This window comes from Bos taurus, chromosome 8 (assembly GCF_002263795.3).
Source record: "Bos taurus isolate L1 Dominette 01449 registration number 42190680 breed Hereford chromosome 8, ARS-UCD2.0, whole genome shotgun sequence".
In the NCBI taxonomy this organism is placed as follows: domain Eukaryota; kingdom Metazoa; phylum Chordata; class Mammalia; order Artiodactyla; family Bovidae; genus Bos; species Bos taurus.
This window is the reverse complement of record NC_037335.1, coordinates 17,349,978-17,370,988: the sequence shown is the minus strand read 5'-3', so window position 1 is coordinate 17,370,988 and position 21,011 is coordinate 17,349,978. Positions and strand designations below refer to the sequence as shown.

The 21,011-nt window shown below is 35.9% G+C and overlaps 1 protein-coding gene and 1 long non-coding RNA gene across 5 annotated transcripts in view; one reads left to right on the top strand and one right to left on the bottom strand.

Moving 5' to 3' along the window:
* The window catches only part of CAAP1 (caspase activity and apoptosis inhibitor 1), a 74,144-nt gene that overhangs the window by 32,946 nt on the left and 20,187 nt on the right, over nucleotides 1-21,011 (bottom strand). For all 3 annotated transcript variants that reach the window (XM_059889086.1, NM_001038120.1, XM_059889085.1), the window contains exon 5: nucleotides 11,709-11,782. In XM_059889086.1, coding sequence (XP_059745069.1) covers nucleotides 11,709-11,782 — 74 coding nt within the window. The remainder of the gene's footprint in view (nucleotides 1-11,708; nucleotides 11,783-21,011) is intronic.
* On the top strand, nucleotides 1,452-10,126 carry LOC112447777 (uncharacterized). Of its 2 annotated transcripts, none has more exons than XR_009495518.1 (2): nucleotides 1,452-2,181; nucleotides 9,955-10,126. It is a non-coding gene; the product is annotated as an uncharacterized lncRNA (long non-coding RNA). The 2 variants fall into 2 exon arrangements; XR_003035967.2 differs by having other exon boundaries at nucleotides 9,916-10,126.

Genomic DNA, 21,011 nt, shown 5'->3' with positions numbered 1-21,011 from the left:
CTAGAAAAACAAACAACCCAATCAAATAGTGGGAAAAAGACTTAAACAAACATTTCTGCAAAGAAGACATACAGATGGCTAACAAACACATGCAAAGATACTCAACATTGCTCATTATTAAAGAAATGCAAATCAAAACTACAATGAGATATCACCTCACACCAGTCATAATGGCCATCATCAAAAAGTCTACAAACAATAAATGCTGGAGAAGGTGTGGAGAAAAGGAAACACTCTTGCACTGTTGGTGGGAATGTAAACTGATACAGCCAAATGGAAGAACATATGGAGATTCCTCAAAAAACTAGAAAGAAAATGACCATATGACCCAGCAATCCCACTCCTAGGCATATACCCTGAGGAAACCAAAACTGAAAAAGACACATGTATCCCAATGTTCACTGAAGCACTATTTACGATAGCTAGAACATGGAAGCAACCTAGATGTCCATTGACAGATGGATGGATAAAGAAGTTGTGGTACATATACACAATGGAATATTACTCAGCCATTAAAGGAACGTATTTGAGTCAGTTCTAATGAGGTGGATGAACCTATTATACAGAGTGCAGTCAGTCAGAAAGAGAAAGATAAATATCATATACTAATGCACATATATGGAATCTAGAAAAATGGTACTGAAGAATTTACTTCCAGGGCAGCAATGGAGAAACAGAAACAGAGAACAGAGAACAGACTTATGCATGTGGGGAGAGGGGAGGAGAGGGTGAGACGTATGGAGAGAGCAACATGGAAACTTACATTACCATATGTGAAATAGACAACCAACGGAAATTTGCTGTATGGCTCAGGAAACTCAAGCAGGGACTCTGCATCAACCTAGAGGGGTGGGATGGGAAGGGAAATGGGAGGGAGGTTCAAAGGGGAGGGGATATATGTATACCTATGGCTGATTCATGTTGAGGTTTGACAGAAAACAACAAAATTCTGTAAAGCAATTATCCTTCAATAAAATAAATAAATTAATTTTTAAAAATACAGGTAAGCCAATTTAAAAAAAAGGACAAAAAAGAAAAAAAAAAGAACCTCTATGAAGACCACATATTTTAAAAAGGGCACATGATCAATGCTTAATATAAAAGACTGATATGAATCTGTACAAGTAATATAAACAAATCTAAAGGCTAAGGGAAATGAACCAAAATTTAACTCAGTTTTGTTAAAACCAGAAAGAAAAACACGCTTATAAGCAACTCAATCTTTGGGGTAGGTGGTAGAATATCAAAGGACAAATATAACTAACATTCTATTTCACTTTTCTTTTTAAGAACTTGTACACACTGGACAGGGTAGAACAGAAAGAAGGAATTCTTTTAATCAGCTATCATCCACTTATTCAAAAGAATATGAGTATCCACTATATACAATCAGTGAAAGAATTCTAAGATATAATCCTTTACCTTGCTACTGCCGCTAAGTCGATTCAGTCGTGTCTGACTCTGTGTGACCCCATAGATGGCAGCCCACCAGGCTCCCCTGTCCCTGGGATTCTCCAGGCAAGAGTACTAGAGTGGGTTGCCACTGCTTTCTCCAAATCCTTTACCTTACAGTATCTAAATTTAGGTATCCATAAATGTTTATTGAATTGGGCGATGTTATAACAGAAGTAAATAAAATAGGGAGTAGTGGTATCAATGAGGTGATAATCAATTCTACAGTAAGGGGAATGAGGAAAAAAAGTGAGGCAAGCATAAATAGGTTAAGAAAGGCCTCATCAATCTGGAGATGTCTGAGCTTAAAGAGAGCCTGGTGGCTCAGTGGTAAATAATCTGCCTGCAATGCAGGAGATGCGGGTTTGATCCCAGGGTCAGCAAGATTCCCTGGAGAAGAAAATGGCAACCCACTCCAGTATTCTTACCTGGGAAATCTTATGGACAGAGGAGCCTGGCAGCCTAGTCAATGAGGTCACAAAAGAGTCAGACACAAGTTAGCAACTAAACAACAATCTTAAAGAACAAGTAGTTTGACCTAAATAAGAGCATACCATGGGTGTGAACAAGCATAAATCTCAGATTTGAACAAACTTCAAGACAGATATTAAAACTTCTAGTCACAGTGATAGATTTCCAGTCCTACTGTGAGATATGGAGGAACTAAACACATGACACAGCAACAGAGTTCTGGCTTTCAAAAGGTGACTTCTCTAAGACTACAGTACAGTAAGTTTGACTTCAATTCCCAGTAAATCTATAGATTAAGAGATTTATGAACTATGAAAAAGGTAGTGCTAATTAGTTTAGACAGACCAGGTAGCATCTGATCAGGGATCTAAATGCTCTGTGGAGACTGACATGGTTCTCTTGGGGAGGAGCGCACAGTTATAAGAAATAGCAAAAGCAAGTCCTTGACTTAAGAGTGCTTAGAGTGGAGGGGAAAATCAAGATGAAGGAAGAGAGGGAGTTAGGGGGAAGGTGACAGGTCACATCACGTGGCACTGTCCCTACCACACCATACCATATGGTACCAGCCACCAGAGAGAAGGAAGGAATTGAGATTTTATTTTGAGATGGAAAGATTTTGGAAGACTTTGAGAAGAAGAGTGACATGACCATTCTTACAGTTTAAAACAATCATGCAGACTGCTGTGTGGAAAAAAAGACTATAGGAATGCATAGACAGCAAGAGAGGGATCAGGATACTCTAAGAATCAGCACCAGAATAATGGCTAAGAAGAGGTGTTTGGATTGGCTGGATTCTGAATATTCTGAAAGCAAAGTTGACAGGTTTTGCTGATAGAAAAAAAAGGACTCATCAAGAATGAGTTCAGGATTTTCCTAGTGGTCCAGGGTTTAGAACTCTGAGCTATATTAAAAAAAGAACTCTGAGCTTCCACCGCAGGGGACATGGGTTCTATTCCTGGTTGGGAAAAGAAGATCCCTCAGGCCATTTGGTGCAACCACAAAAAAATATGAGTTCAACGTTTGTGTTTTGTTTGTTTGCTGCTCTGCAAGCAAACAAGGGGTGGAGGGCAAGGTAAGGATCTAGAATTTATTATGGGACATATTAATGTTTAAGATGCATATTCAACATCGAGTAAGTAAGCTGGATATACAAATGTTGGAAAGAGTTCTGAACTGAAGAAATAAATTCGTAGATGCCAGTACTAAAACTATGTAAGATCACTAGCTGGGACTGTAGAAAAAAGTACCAAGACACTCAGCCTTCAGAAGTCAAGTAGAGGGGAGTATAATGCCAAGGTGACTAAGAACAAAGACAGTGTCAGGGAACGAGAAATAATCAAAGGTGTCACACACGGCTGGTAGGTCAAGATGAGGACCCTGCAGTGACCAGAGAAATAGCTGCTGGCAAGGATTCACTAGAGAGTAGGACCCTGATGAAGAGAGTTAACAACTACAAGTCCCAGAAGGGAATGTGGCCACTATACAAATAGAGGGGCTGGTTCCAGCAACATAAAGAGTTCAAGCACTTTAATGGGAAGAAAGGGGAATACGTAAGTTCAAGTACAAACAGATATGCAAATTTAATTTACACATCTGTTTTCCTTGACTAGTTAAGTTCTTGTGAAGCCAGGCCACACTGTATTCATCTTTCTATCCCTGGTTCCCAGCACAAAACAACAATTTGTTTGTAGAAAGAAGGGATCGGCCTTAACATTTGAAGACATGCCATTCAGGGAAATACTGAATTCACTGTCTATAACCCAAAGGACACAGAAGGACCAAGTGGATAGAAGTTACATAAAGGCAGACTATGATCCGACACAGTGACACTTTTACCCATTAGAGACAGCCAGGATGATACTAAGGGGATGCAGCAGAAAACATTAATGACATTAATAATGGTAGAAATTTTATAACAGTAGCTGATATTTATGGAACAGTTACTTTGTACAAAGCATTTCATTTCTCTAAAGCACTTCACAAGTATTAGTCCATTTCATCCTTATGCCAACGTAGTGGAACAGGCATTCATTTATTATCTGCATTTCACCAATGAGGAAACTGAGGAAAAGAGAATTGAAGTAACTTGCCCCAGTTTATACAACTTAAATGGCAGAACCAACATTCAAACCCAAGTACATTTTGAAAATCTATGCATTTAAACCTTTCGTACTGCCTCTCAGATCTTAACAAAATCAGAATGACCACAAAACCTTCACAGATTAGAATGCTGGTTCAGACAAACATATCTTCTAGATCCCTTAAACCCACCTAAATAAATATAATATGAGGGAGACAAAGGCCCAAAAAGTATTTATTAAATGTGGATAGAAATTCAGAGGATAAAAAAACAAGCCATAGACTGTGAGAAAATATTTACAAAACACATTTGATAAAAGACTGGTATCCAAAATATATAAAGAACTCTTAAAACTCAACTATCAAAAAACAAAGGACCAAATTTTTGAATGGACAAAAGATGTGAAGAGACAAGTTACCAAAGAAGAGATACAGATGGCAAAGAAGCACATGAAAAGACGCTCAACATCACAGACCATTACAGTGGGCACTGCAAAGTAAAACTAGACACCCATCAGAAAGGCCAAAATCCAAAACAACGCTGCTGCTGCTGCTGCTGCTGCTAAGTCACTTCAGTCGTGCCTGACTCTGTGCGACCCCATAGACGGCAGCCCACCAGGCTCCGCCGTCCCTGGGATTCTCCAGGCAAGAACACTGGAGTGGGCTGCCATTTCCTTCTCCAATGCATGAAAGTGGAAAGTGAAAGTGAAGTCACTCAGACGCAACCCCATGGACTGCAGCCCACCAGGCTCCTCCGTCCATGGGATTTTCCAGGCAAGAGCACTGGAGTGGGTATCCAAAACACTGGCAGGCACCAAGTGCCAGCAACGATGTGAAACATCGGGAACTCTCATTCATGGGAATGTGAAATGGTACTGAGCTTTGAAAGACAGTGTGGCTGTTTCTTACAAGACTAAATATGGCATTGACCCAGAGTTGAATACTTATGTCCACACAAAAACCTGCATACAAATGAATGTAACAGCGTTAGTCACAACTGCCAAATTTGGAAGCAAGATGTCCTTCAGTAGGTGAAAGGATAAGCAAACTGCAGTACATTCATACAATGGAAGATTATTCAGCAGTAAAAGAAATGTTATCAAATCATAAAAAGACACAGAAGAATCTCAAATGTGTACTGCTAAGTGAAAAAAGCCAATCTGCAAAAACTACGTATTATATGAGCTCAGCTGAATGACATTACAGAAAAGACAAAACTACAGAGACAGTAAAAAGGTGGGTGGTTGCCAGGAGTCTAGGGGGAGAGAGAAAAAAGGAATGAACAGGTAAAACTATACTGTATGATACTATCATGGTGGATACCTTATTGTAAGTTACCAAAACTCACAACAGGTACAGCACAAAGAATGAACCCTAATGTAAACTATGGACTTTAGTTAGTGATAATGTATTAATATTGTGCATCAAGTGTAACAAATTTACCACACTAATGCAAGATAATATGGGAAACTGGAAGAACTGGTAAGTGGGTATACAGGAGCTCTGTAGTTTCCACTCAATTTTTTTTTATAAATCTAAAGATATTCAAAAAAATTTTTAAGTATTACCTTTCAAAAACAAAGTTTGTTAACTACAAGCTTATTATGTATCAACTATATGACACAGCAACCAAAACCGCCAATTACATCACAGGCTAAGGATGCTAGGTACATAAAAAGTTCAGGGCCTGCTGACAAGCCTAGTATTTACTATCTTCCCTTTGGGAGGACAGCTTTTATATAAGGAGTTACTTTTTCCAATGAACTGGATGAGAACATAATGATTGAAAAGCACAGAGGATCCAAAGGGGATTCAAACATCTGAGGAGGTTTGGCGTATGTGAACTCCAAAGCAGCTGGAGAGACATACTTCCTCACAGGGTGTCTGGGATACTATCAAACGCATCACAAGATATAATGCTTAAAATGAGATATAATGCTTTACAATTTAAAGAAACATGGAAACAAACATTTCTCTCAAAATACTGAATCCAAGTCTTCATAATTTCATTCTCAGTAAAACACACACAGAGCATGACACATCCCCAAACCTTCTCAGTTTACTTTAAAAAAAAGAAAAGAAACACAGAAAAGTCTCATATTTAAATTCAACATGGGGCCTTCACAAGGTACAGGAAGAGTATGGGCTACTTTGCCATATAAAATGTAATTTTCACCCTTTCATTTAACTACTACTCACAGAAAGAGACAAATTAAAAAGCAGGGAGGATCATGTTTGGTGTCACTGCTGGTAATAACTTGTGAAAAAGCTCAAAGGAACGAGAAAAGAGATGTAAATTCTTAAGCCACACTGATGGTTATACCACAATCTCTTCTTACTTCACCAATCACTGAATTGGATATCATTTCCCCAGAACAATTTTGTTTTAAATCTTTAAAGAAGTTAACTCGTGTTGAGAAGCCACACTCTGTGAATACGTATTTGTTAGAGCCAGTCAAGGGGATAATCAAGGGCTAGGAGGAAAGGAATTAGACTCCAACTTTGAAAACAAACCAGCAGTCCAAGTGTACACATGCTTTCTGCTTTCAACTCCCCAACAGGCTTGGAACACTTTCTTTTCAGTCTCCCCTCAGCTCTCTAACAGGCCTGCCTGCAACTGTGGTCTTCAAATGAAGAGGGTGTGCAGAGTTCATTTGCCAAACCAGGGATCTCTTCACATAAAGCTTCTGGCCTATAAATGCTACTTAACTGACTGATGATCTCCATTCTCTCTTCCTTTACTAAGCAATGAAGTCTGATGACACTTTTCTCATTGTCTTTTCAGTTTTTTATAACTTGTACTTATTCCTCCATGGTTGTGAAGTTCTTTTCAGCTAAAATCAACCCCTCTGTTAAGTGCAAATTCATTTCTTCATTCTTTTTTATTCTAGTTCCCCTCCGTAACTACCTTCGCTTACACTAGAGCAGTATTACCTCAGAACAACAATAACAACAAAAGCAGTAAGAACAAAAATTAGCTGAGTTTTTCTATTTACTCTCACCTTAAGGATTCAAATAGTCTCATACAGTTTTTTTGTTTAGTATCTTTGCTAAACAATGGAAAAATCTCATATCACATTTAATTTTTTAGAAGTAATAAATGAACACTTATGGTCACCATCAATCCTTAATAACAGTCTGAAAGAGTTATCTCTCAACTTCATTGTTTACATAAACCTATCAGTGAAAACATTTTTAAGTACCTGTCCCACTACAGACACACAAAATTTATTTTTACTTATAAATTAATACATAATTAACATGAACTACTATAATTACTATATTTAACTGAAAAATTTTAAAGGAAGAAATTTAAATATATTCATAAAAATACATAAAAACTACATAATAGTTTCCATGTATTTATTCACTTTAAAATTTCGAGTATTTTCATTTTATATTCTCAGGGAGTGTGTATAATTATACTTTGTTGACCAGCAGTCTGAAAGGCTGAAAGTATCTAAATTTCATCACATGGGTTAACCACTGCGAACAATTTTTCCCTATTAAATTCTACTTTTCAAATTCCTGAAGCTCTCAACAAGGTAAATTCTTAAAGCTATCATTCACTAACTCCTGAATTAGAAGGCCAAAATAATTGCGTGAGGCAACTACATTAATTAAAAAAAAAAAGGGACAAGACTTGCGTCTAATCATAATAAAAGTCTGTGTGCATTTTTGTGTGTGTTTGCATGTCTTTCTCTAATAGATAAGAGTAATAATTTCATTAATAAGAGTAATAATTTCCTTCTCAGTAAAACACACACAGAGCATGACACATCCCAAAACCTTCTCAGTTTACTTTAAAAAAAAGAAAAGAAATACAGAAAAGTCTCATATTTAAATTCAACAGTGGGCCTTCAAAAGGTACAGGAAGAGTATGGGCTAATTGTAATGGAGAGAGAGAGACGATTGTATATCTCATTATTCTTATATTAAACAATTTAATAAAACAGTTATTAACCCTCTTCACAAGTGCCAACACTGCACTAGGCACTGGTCTTTAGAAAATCTGATGGAAAGGAACTCCAAGATTAAGGTCAAACATCCAAATGTTTAAACACTACTTGAATCTTCTCCACAGCAGCACCACCAAGTGGCCATTTGTGTAACTTGTGTGAAAACACTTTCAGCAATATGGATGTATCAGAAAGCAGAATGCATTTTCTGATACATCTGACTATTTGAAATAAACAAATTGAACCAACCGTATCTAATAACAACCTTATCTACTAGCCCTACTTTTATTCTCTATTAGAACAAACCTAATCAGTCTTCTACATAGCAGCCTTTCCAATATTTTAAAGGAACTACTATAAATCTCAATTCTTCTCTTCATCCTAAATATACAATTTTAACTTAGCTATTTAATCATGTAGAGTTAAAAAAAAATTCTTATAAACAACTCCCAAGAAGGAACACAAACATAAGAGCTTAATTCTTGAAGTTACAAAGGAGAATAATTTGCAAAATTACACATACTCCAGTTATAAACTTTAAAGCAACAATTTAAATTGCTTTAATATTACTGAATATCTTAAAATTTATTTATTTATAGATAAATATATGAGAGTTCATTAATATTAGCAAGGATTTGTTTTATATTTTAAAAATATTTTCAATGTATTAAATAACTTTGACACAGAAACAGAGAACAGACTCATGGACACAGCAGGAAAAGGTGAGGATGGGGTGATTAGAGAGAGCAGCACTGAACCATACACATTGCCATATGTAAAACACACAGCTAGTGGGGAGCTCAACCTGGTGCTCTGTGACAACCTGGGGTGGGGTGGCGGCGGGGGGAGAGGGGAGCAGGGTGTGGGTCGGAGGTTCAGGAGTCAAGAGCGAGGGGATATATGTATACTTGTGCCTGATTCATGCTGTTATATGGCAGAAACCAACACAACACTGTAAAGCAATTATCCCCCAATTTTAAAAAGGCAAAAAAAGAAACTGTAAAGCACATAAACTGAAAAATAAATATCTTTTGACAAATAGCAGCTGCATTTTTTTAACTGTAGCACAAATGACCAATTTAGAAAATTTATATAAACCATTCTTCTACCCTTTTGCTAAAAATGATTTATAACACTAATCCTAATGCTATTTTACTACAGTATCAATCAACTGGATTATATTTACATTTAAATGTTTTCTCAGTGAGGGCAGAAGTTAGTGTAGAGTCTGATACTCATCTTCAGCACAGCCAGTTTCATAAATGAATTTCCTATCAACAAGATAAATAATACCAGTACTAGACAAAGAAATGCCAATTTCAATTTACCTAATTCATAGTTACTGTTTCTCAATATTGACTATTTCAGAAGCTGAAAAAACTGAAAAGATAATTTAAATAACTTGCCAATATCATATACTATTAATAGGGCATAATAATAAGATTTATTTTATCCTGAAAGAGCAGAGAAAATTCAATGCTGCTTTATATTTTGGTCTACTGAACAGTTACTTTAATACTAAGTAAGCTTCAGTGAATTTTCTTAAATGGTCAAGCCATTAAATAAAATGACAATGCATTCACAAGGAGAATTATGTTCTGTTTTTATTAACCAACTGTGAGCAAAAATAGAAAAGTTAGAGATAACAATAAATCAATTTTTAAAATCTGCATATTAAAAATAGACAGTATTAGTCCATTTAGAAAAAAGGCAATCTTTACTGAGCCTACCAGCATTTCTGTTTCCTGGGGTACCTCAACTTCTTGGGTAACTCCCTGCAAGTTACTTACCCTCTGGTTCGGATTTCAGTTTTACTAACATTCGTCTGTAAGGTGTTACACATAATTGAATCTTCTAAATAATTTCTAATATACAACATAATGCAACAAAATTTAAAATTTTAACCATTTCATAGGCATTTGTCTAAACGACTTACTTTCCTGTTTTCCAAAAGGAGCTGAGAAGTAACCATTTCCTCTACATTCAATCACAGGATGCACACGAACAGTACTGCACATGGTACTGCTGTGCTTGGATCTCCTGTCTCCTCACTCCTGCCGGCTGTCACTTACCAATGACTGTGTTCCTGACGTTTCTGATGCTGAAGTGAGAACCTAAGAGTGTCTATCAAGGCTCCTGAGCATTAAAAACTGGGCTTTGTGGTATCCGGCTACTGAGTTATTTTTCTCTCCTTCTTTGCCTCCATCGCTAATTTTCAAATGACTCAAGTTACCATTAAAAAAAAAAAGAGTCACAGCAAAATAGGCTGTTAGCACCAGGAAGGAAATTCTGAAGAGAGCTCCAGGTGCTGGAACAAGGGAGCAGAAAAACCCTTAGAGCACGGCACTAGCTAATTTGTACAACGGGGTCTCCATTCCTTTTTCCCTGGGAACGAGAATCAACCTGCCCATTCTGAACTTTTCCATCCCTTATATGGCATTCTTCTCTACACAGATAATCTAGTAACAGTCTCTACACAACCTGCTGATTAAATGCAAAAACAGAAACAAAGGTAGAAACAACAGCAGTGTTGTCAAAACACACAAGGTACAAGAGTTAAATGATTATGACTACATTATATGAAAATAATGTGTGCTTAGCATGTATTTATACATGACAAATATAAAACTATGAATCTGAGTTAATGCCTGTGGGAATGCTAAAAAGAAGCAAGAATATACTGAGAAGAAATAAGAATACAAAGATATAATTTTGTCTGGCTATTGAAGAAGTTAACACAACAGGACTTCTGAAAAGCACTGGAATTCTCAAAATCATCAGAAATATATATAAATGCCAGAGAACATAAGTTAGAATTATAGAAAACTTAGATTTTGTTCTCTCTACATACAAACTGCAAGAATCACATAATTAACCAACTTGTTTTCCCCTTTCTTAATTAAGTGTTGGTAATACAGGCCATAGCTTAAAAGAAGAAATTCTGCCTGAATAAACTGATGACCTGCATCTCTCTCTACCAAGGAAGTTCTAATGACTCAAAGTTTTAGAGAAACTATTCTAAGCCATCAAAGATTAGCTGCCTATGAAATAAACAAGATAACCCTTTTGGCCGCAACAGACTCTCATGGCTCTGAAGTAATTTTATCAGGAAAATGGAAAAATATATAAGGCAGTCTTTGAGGAACTAATAAAAACTTATTTTTACATTCAATTTTCTCTACCAGGCATGAGGAAAAAGCAAACAAACAAAAAGACATCTAACAGATTAGCCCTACTGAGCTACCTACTGAGTTATTTATTTGTTGAATAAATAATAACAAATACCATTTTACTTGGGTTACAAAAGTTACTGATTTGTAGAAAACAATACATAAGGAAGAAAGTAAACAACAACAAAACATCAAGCAAAAAAAAAAAAGAGAGAGAGAAAAATAATCCTATAGAATTTTTTTCCTCCACGTAAAACCCACAGTTATCCAGTCAATATATCTACAGTATCCTGCAGCTAAGAGTATATAATAGATGATTGAATTAAAACTTTTCAAAATGATACCTTGGTGGTGGCGTTTGTAACCATATATTACTAAGGCAGAACTACTCCAATACCTGAAGGAGTCATGAAATAAAGGATGTATTCCTGACTCTTGACCTCAGACCAAATAAATTATTTCCTTTCCCTATTTATAAAACGAGGGAAAACTCGAAGACTATGAAAATTTATTATTGGTAAAATGCTTATAATTTTCAGGCAAATGTTTCAGAAAAAGTCAAGTATGTGATCCATACCTTGTTTTAATTCCAAACCTTCAGGTTGCTTGTTCTCTCTCAGAGATGAAGTAGAATCTACACAGCTGTCTTGTCTGAGGAATGAAAGTAAACAAGAACAAGTTTTTAAACAATATTCAAGGTCCTAGAATTAAGTTATACACTTGAAAAGACACAATGAATCCTTCTCAGTCCCCAGGGTACCATTCAGTACACTCTGGAGACAGAAACATGTATACAAGTGTCAGAAGTAGCGGCTACAAACTACTAGAATTTAAGTAGTACACTTCTTTGTAAAATCAAAGAGCAAACCTGGAAAGAATACCAAGGTTTTCTCCTTTCCAATACTCTGCAGGGTAGCTAATGGGAGAAATCCTAACTCACAGAAGAATCCAGTAATTTTTCAAGTTCAACTGTTAAATTTAATGGGCACTTTGGCATTCAAATCATTTTACAGTCATCTAATTTCATACCTCAAATGTTTTGATGTTTACAGATGTGGGAAATACATATTTTATTTGTAATATACATATATAATCAAAGTAAATAGATTACGTTTAAGATGCCACTAAAAGTTCTTGATCCACTATGTTCTGCAAAAGAGCTCAACTATTTCTTTTTCTTAGAGAACACTGTGCCATCTTTATACTGATGTTACAAATACTTTTCAGAAAGTCAAGAAATTAACTATTGTGAATACTCAAAAATGACTATTTTCTTTAAAATATGTGTCTATCACCTTCTGAGAATTTTTATACACACTCTAAGACTAACAAACTAAAAATATCTAGGAAAGTTACCTATTCACAAAACTTTATATTCACTTAATAATAAATTCCTCAAATAACTGAAGGATAAAGATGAAATTATTTCTTTGAGAAGTTTACAATTTTCTTTCCAGCCAACACATTTGGCTCTTTTAAGTTTGTTTTGTATTGAAATTTTACTAATACAAGTACAAACTCAAATAGAGATTATAAAAATATTTTAATTTGGTGTTAATTGTGACATGTTAAGAGATTCAATATTGAGATATCTCAATTTTTTTTTATTTCTTTTAGTCTAATGTCAATTTTATTCTTTCACCAGAATGACTAGCAGATCCCAAAGAGATCAACAAGACTCCCTGGCAGTTTAGCGACAGATTAAATGCCAATACACTACATTAAAAGCTTTGCAAAAATAAAGTTAAAATATGCCACCTTAAGTCTTATGTCAAATTAAATTTCATCTACTGGTGAAGAAAGCTGAGCACTGAAGAACTGATGCTTTTGAACTGTGGTGTTGGAGAAGACTCTTGAGAGTCCCTTGGACTGCAAGGAGATCCAACCAGTCTATTCTGAAGGAGATCAGCCCTAGGATTTCTTTGGAAGGAATGATGCTAAAGCTGAAACTCCAGTACTTTGGCCACCTCATGCAAAGAGTTGACTCATTGGAAAAGACTCTGATGCTGGGAGGGATTGGGGGCAGGAGGAAAAGGGGATGACAGATGATGAGATGGCTGGATGGCATCACTGACTCGATGAATGTGAGCTTGAGTGAACTCTGGGAGTTGGTGATGGACAGGGAGGCCTGGCCTGCTGTGATTCATGGGGTTGCAAAGAGTCGGACACGACTGAGCGACTGGATTGAACTGAACTGGGAACCTTATTTCTAAGTATATTCCTTTAGAGAAAATGTTTGTTTGCTCTTAAACTTGAATGGCATTTATTTCTCTTCTAAACACATACACCTAATTTTTTAAAAATGACTTTAACAAAAACATAAAGTAACATCACCATTAAAAGGATCTTAGGTAAACACAAGACCTTAATAGACAGAACATGACTCACGTAGCTAGAGGAGCTACCCCAGGCCCAAGGTCAGGGGCGGCGGCTGAGAGGAGCTACCACACGCCTGAGGTCAGGGGTAGCGGCCGAGAGGAGCAACCCCAAGTCCAAGAAGTGGCGGCTGCATAGGCGCTGGAGGGCCAAGAGAAGCTACTCCACATTCAAGGTCAGGAGGGGCAGCCAGTGAGGAGATATCCCTCATCCAAGGATAGGAGCAGCGGCTGCGCTTTGCTGGAGCAGCCGTGAAGAGATATCCCATGTCCAAGGTAAGAGAAACCCAAGTAAGACGGTAGGTGTTGCAAGAGGGCATCAGAGGGCAGACACACTGAAACCATACTCACAGAAAACTAGCCAATCTGATCACGCTGACCACAGCCTTGTCTAACTCAATGAAACTAAGCCATGCCGTATGGGGCCACTCAAGATGGGCGGGTCATGGTGGAGAGGTCTGACAGAATGTGGTCCACTGGAGAAGGGAATGGCAAACCACTTCAGTATTCTTGCCTTGAGAACCCCATGAACAGTATGAAAAGGCAAAATGATAGGATACTGAAAGAGGAACTCCCCAGGTCAGTAGGTGCCCGATGTGCTACTTGAGATCATTGGAGAAATAACTCCAGAAAGAATGAAGGGATGGAGCCAAAGCAAAAACTATACCCAGTTGTGGATGTGACTGGTGATAGAAGCAAGTCCGATGCTGTGAGCAATATTGCATAGGGACCTGGAATGTTAGGTCCATGAATCAAGGCAAATTGGAAGCGGTCAAAATTACAGCTGAGAATATATAATCTGTATCATGAGGAATCATCAGACAAAGCCAAAGTGGGAATGAGTACTATTCTATTAAAAGCGGGGAGGGAAGTTAAAGTCAATGTTATAAAATACAAAGTTGGCTGTGGAAACATTCCAGGTTAAAGGAAGCTAAAGAGTAGTGACAATTAAATGTTACAACTGATGTGAGGCTCCTCAACTAAAGTGGAAAAACATTATAAAGCATATTATTGAGTCAAGAGACAAATGGAAATACTGATGGCAGATTCGACAAAACTATTTTATCAATGTTAAATTTACTAAAGCTGAATTTACTGAAGTTAACAATGTATTGTGGTTATATGAAAAAGAATATCACTATTCTTAGGAAAAAATGCAATGTAGTACTTAGAGGTAAAATGTTATGATGTATGTTACTCAGCTTTAAATGTTTCAGAAGGAAATACACAAGTATATAAACAGAGTATGTGCAATGGGATAAAATATTAATAACAGATAAATCTAGGTAAAGCATACATGTATACTTCTTATATTATTATTCTTATTCCTGAAACATTTTAATAACTCTTAAGTTTTTCCAAGTAACAATTAATAAAGCAATGAAATTATTTTATGAATTATTTTAATTTCATTTTTTATTTTCTCTGTGAAAGCTCCTTGAATCACCTCCAGATAAAACTAGAACCCTCTATAAAGACTATCTGCTGTCATAAACAATTTCTCTTACTGCCTGAAGTGAACTTTTATAATGTTCTTTTTTTCTTGAGTTGGATTTGATCTGGCTGTTGAAGAAAAGTGACCAAAAAAAACACAAAACTGCAGACAGTAGAGGCAGCACACCGCCTTGTGGCTGAAAAATGAAAAGCTAGAGGCTTTTACATCAGTATCACCCGAAGCTGAAAACAATTCCAGACACAGATTTACAACTAAAACTCCCATATACATTCAGAGTTCTGTAATACAATTTAAAGATTTTCACTAAAGAATATAAAAGGCAAGATAGAAACAAAATAGGAAATGTCTTAAAGTATAAGAAAATTTTGTGTTCATACATCTTATTTCCAGCTTTAGGAAAATAAAAAATGTCACCCCCAGATGATAAAACATATAAGTATCAGAGGTAGGAAAACTAGAGGAATTCCAATGTATATTTAAATGATATTTAAATATTTCTATCAAACACTTTAAAACCATGTCAGAATTTTCTAACGACTGGAGAGAGAAGAGGTAAAGGAGGGAGGGAAGGAACACATGGTTGGTGTGAGTTTAAGAATCTCACAATGCTTCTTGTACTCTTTTCCATAAAGAAAAAAGAAAGGAAGTTTTAATTCTCCCACTTCTCTTCTACCATCTGCAGTGCTCCTTAGAACAGCTTAATTTACAGTCTTGGCTCTGAATTATAAGGGAGCCCTATGTCTATACTTGGGATTTAAGTTCTCAAACCAACATCAGTCCACCTTTCTTTCTTTTACCTCCAATACAGTTCTAGGCAGGATTCTTTCTTGTAACTCGAATGAGTTTGCTTTTAAATCAGAGTAATACACTGGGGAGATCTGCACAACTTAACCAAAAGAACCACACGTGTGAATTACTAAGGTTTATATTTCTAAAAGAAAAAAAATCAATTTCCTGTCCAAAAGAAAAATATTGGGAAGAGACCTCAACAGAAGGATAAACAAAGAGAATCGGATCAGGATTCTTCCCGTTCTGGCAAAAATCAACTATCAATCAGGCAAACTAGCCTAGCAATAGGTATAACCCTTGGTTCTTTCCACTCTCCTAGGAGTAAAATATAGAGGCTGAAAGAAGCCAGTCTACCAACTTATGAGTTCTGTACTATTAAAAATGAGACACAGGCAGAAACTAGAGTATCCAAAACAATTTTGAAAAAGAGTAACAAAGTTTAAGGATGCACACTATCACATTCAAGACTAAAAGGCTACAGTAACTAGGACAGTAATGGTATTAGAGAAAGGATAAACACCTAGATTAACAAAACAGAAGACAGTCCAGAAACAGACCTAACACATATATATATGGTCAATAGTTGAAAATAACATAAATGTATACCACAGCTCTAAGTCAGAAGTCTGGGCGGGGTCTCACTGCACTAAAATCAAAGTCCCTACAAACTGCCTTCCTTTCTGGAGGCTCTAGGGGAGAATTCATTCCCTGCTCATTTGGGCTGTCAGTTCCCTGATATGCTAGGACCAAAGTCCCTGCTGCCTTGCTGGTTGCCAGCTCCCTGTCAAGGTCCTCTCATGGCACATCTCTTTGACCTACTCTTCTTTCCCTTTAAATTATTCAATGTGAAGAGAACTGAGATAATCTGCATAATTCAGAATAATCTCCCCACCTCAAAAGTCCTTAACGTTAACCAAATCTGCAAAATCCCTTTTGTCAGTATACAAAAGTAAGACATTCTCAGGTTCTAGAGACCACAGAGTCATTTTTCTGCCTACTATATATATGGCCTCAGCTGGAGAAAGGATAACAAACTATCGTACATCCACACAGTGGAATACCAACTACTCATCCAGGAAAAGGAAGGGACTACTGATACACACAGCAACATAAACAGATCGCAGTTGCATTATGCTGAGTAAAAGAAGCCAGGCTCAAAAGGCTATATACTGTACTGATCTATATGACATTCTGGAAAAAGAAATAGTATAAGGACAAAAATCAGATCAGTGGTTGTCAAGGGCTGGAGACAGGAGAACGAGTGGACTACGAAGAGCCATGGGAGAAATTCTGAGTGTGATGGAAGGGGTCTTATTGTGGCTGCGATGGTAGATAAATGTCCAAACCCACATAACTATATAATCTTTTTATAAAAATGAATTTTGTTCTAAATTACACTTTTAATATTTTTCAAATTGGGGTACTGCCAAGTCTTAGAACAAGTTCACAAAAATGAAATCACATAGTGCTCAAATGTAACCCTCGAACACCATGGAATGCAGCTAAACTATTTTTCTCAAAGGGCTTTTTCCAAATAGCAAATTAATCCATACCTCTAACGTTTCCCTCAGCAAGCTCATTACTCAAGATAGCAAAATTCAACCCTTGTTGCCATTTCCATTCCCCAAATAATGTAATTCTAAAAATCAGTTACCATATTCCAGTTTCTCTGATCCATGATTCTTTAAGAATTTGTTCTATAAATTGCCTCTCTACAATTGTAAGTTTTTGTAAATAAGGCAATTCTCTAAGTGGGGGGCTCTATTCTATACAAAAGTGACTAAAGGAAACAGAGGTTCTCCTCTTTCTTCTATCCCTATACACCTGCTTTCAAGCCTTTCCAGTTTTAAGTTGAATGAGATCACTTTGTAAGTGCTTTATTTAAAGGGGTACAAGTAGGATATGCAAACATTCTACTAACGTTAAACTTGGAGTCCTATCCAAGTTTTAAGTTGCAATATTGTCAATGATTAGTGGCATTTTCTGTGAAGGTTTTCTGAAAAATTTATCCTATTATTTTGATAGCCTGCCTAAGGATCACAGCCTAATAGCAACTTAAAAGGACATAAGGACATAATTAGGGTACAGGTAATCAATGCTCTTTAGAATACATACTGAGTTTAAAATAACTGAGCATAATGATGGGTGTAAAGAAAACAAAAACCTGAACTGTACAAATAAATAAATAAATAACTGAGCATAGAGTAATGGCAATCTAACAAATTGATTATATTTGTGGGTAAAAAAAAAATCCTTCTATGCTTTAAAATATGTATACAATAGTTTCTCTTAAACTATTTTTTTAATAAATGAAAAAGTTAGAAACTTGTTAAGTAATAAATTGTTTTTTAAAAAGGCAGTAACAGTAAAAAATAATAATTAAAAATAACGATGAGTTATTTTGCTTCCTTTAGGGTTTCATAAAAAGAATTTGGGGAAGGGAATCCCCAATACTCATCAATGTAAAGCGGAATTTTAAGAATAGTGATTGTTACAAATTCAAAGTTAAAATTCTAGAGCAAATACAGCAACATTTTTCACTGCTTCTCAACAAGTACTATTCTAAGCACTTTACAATTTTTTTCTGATTTAATCATCATCACAATCGTATGAGTAGGTACTGATGTTACTTCTATATGTCCAAACAAAGTAATTCAGGCCCAGAAAGGTTAAGTAACTTGCCAAAAGTCAGAGATACAGTAAGCTGTGGAGGTCTGCTGTTAAAAATGCAGGTTTAGTTTAACTCGAGAACCTTCATTTTTTACATTTATGCAGACTTTCTCCTACGTAAAGATATAGTTCTCCAAGTGGTAATACTAAAAATTTTAAGTAGTCATTATCTATATCTCAAAGTACCAAGTCAGTTTTCATTCAAAATTTGACCCCAAGCCTCACAGGAAAATACTTATTTCTACTGGCAAAACTAAGATATGCTATTAAACCAAGACGGAATTATTATTTTACAGTGGAAATTCTCAATGAAAAGACAGACAAGAGCAATAACAACTGGTAACCAAGAATAAATCCCTAATGAATCAAAGATTTCAATATTTTAAAAAACCATAAAGTACCAGAAGAAAGTATGAAAAATACTCTTTATAATTTCAGAACGGAGAAGGCCTTTTCTAAATATAAAACCCGAAAACCATAAAAGCTTGATAAAATCAGACTATATAAACCTGAAATACTTATACATGTGCAAAAACAAATAAATAAAAGCTATAATCAAAGTAAAGCAACAGCAAAAAAAAAAAAAAAAAATTGCAACCCATATCACAAACAATGGACTATTAAAAAAGACCAAAACCCTCTACCCACATACACACAAAAGGTAAAAAAAATGACAAAGAGCTCGGAGGAAAAGGAAGTTCAAACAGCTCTGTAACATACAGAAAGACAGTCAATTTCACTCACAGTAAGAGATAGCTTCGTTGGTAAAGAATCAGCCTGCAATGCAGGAGACCTGGGTTCAATTCCTGGGTCAGGAAGATCCCCTGGAGAAGGGACAGGCTACCCACTCCAGTATTCTTGGACTTCCCTTGTGGCTCAGCTGGTAAAGAATCTGCCCACAATGTGGGACACTGGAGTTCGATCCCTGGGTTGGGAAAAGCCCCTGGAGAAGGGAAAGGTTACCCACTCCAGTATTTTGGCCTGGAGAATTCCATGGACTGTATAGTCCATGGGGTCATTAAGAGTCGGACACAACTGAGTGACTTTCACTTCACTTCTCACTTCACTTTATGAGATTATAGATTAAAATTCCCAGTGCAGAGTTGGTGGTATATTGGTGAGAATTTTACCTAACAGATGAACAACCATCAAAATGTCAGATAATATCGTATTAGCTAAAGTATATGAAAACATATACTCCACATTTGTAGGGACAGGTAGAAATCAGTTTAAACTCTGTGAAAGTCAATTATGGCAGTTACCTCTTAAAGTTTCAAATGCCCAAACATCTAATCCAACAATTAATTTACAGGTATTTATATAATCACTGAAAAACATGATTACTTACGTACAGATATATTCATACCATATGAAGTAACAAAAGACAGTAAACACTTAAATGTCCACTGACAAACTTTTGCTATATCCAACGATGGAATAGTACACAGATACATGTGTGTATACATGTATATATGTATATACGTGTATGTATACATACACACAAACACACACATACATACAGGAAGCCTTATATGCACTAAGTAAAACAAAATCCAAGAAAAGGCATACTATTAAATAGAAAAGATTTAATGGAAAAAGGTACAGAGCAATTTGCACAGTATGCTACAATTTATGTGAGAAGAAAAAATATATATACACTTATACATTTGTAAATGTACAGAACATCTTGGGGAGGATATACAAGAAACTGGTTTATTGTGGCTGCCTATAGGAAGGCATTCAGAATGGGAAACAGGAAAAAGACTAAGACTAATTTTCACTGAATACTTTTAAAAATTATACTATGTACATGTGCATGTATTTACCATTCGAATAAACAAGCTGTTAAAATTACAGACACAAGACACATGGCTATGTGGGAAAACATCCTTATTCTCTGAAATTTCAAACATAAACATTTAGAATCAATTTACTTTACAGTACTTCAAGAAAACAGATGAAACAAATATGAAAAGTGGTAATAATTGTTATATCTAGGCAATAGTTATTCATTATACTAGTCTCTCTACTTTTCTAGATAGATGACACTTTTCATAATAAAAGAGTAAAAATAATCTAATACAGTGAAATCACTTTTTTCTAACTCAGGTGGTATCACTTTACTGGAAAAGAAAAAATTTACACAGGGAAACACTTAAAAGTTATATATATAATTTAAGCATCTTAGGTTAACATAAAACAGGAATGCATCTTCATTCACCGATCTTTGGAAAGAATCCACAGAAAAGAGTTCAGGCTCATCCTACTCACATAAGCCATTGTCTACATCTCTACTTTTGGCTTAGTTAAAACAGAAAACTCTGAATGCAGAAAAAGATAACCCTTTATATATATATATACACACATACACACAATGCCACCCAAACTTTTACTGCTGTTATCCCACAGCTAACAACAACTGTACTTTGAGTTTTTCCAAAGCATTCAATGTGATGAACTGATCTTTTCATACTGCTATTTCGTCAGTTTTTATATTTAACCATATTATAAAATTACAGTAATTGTATTGGAAATAAATACGAGTGACTCTTGGTAAGTAAAACCTTCAAATGGTGGGAAAAGTGCACTG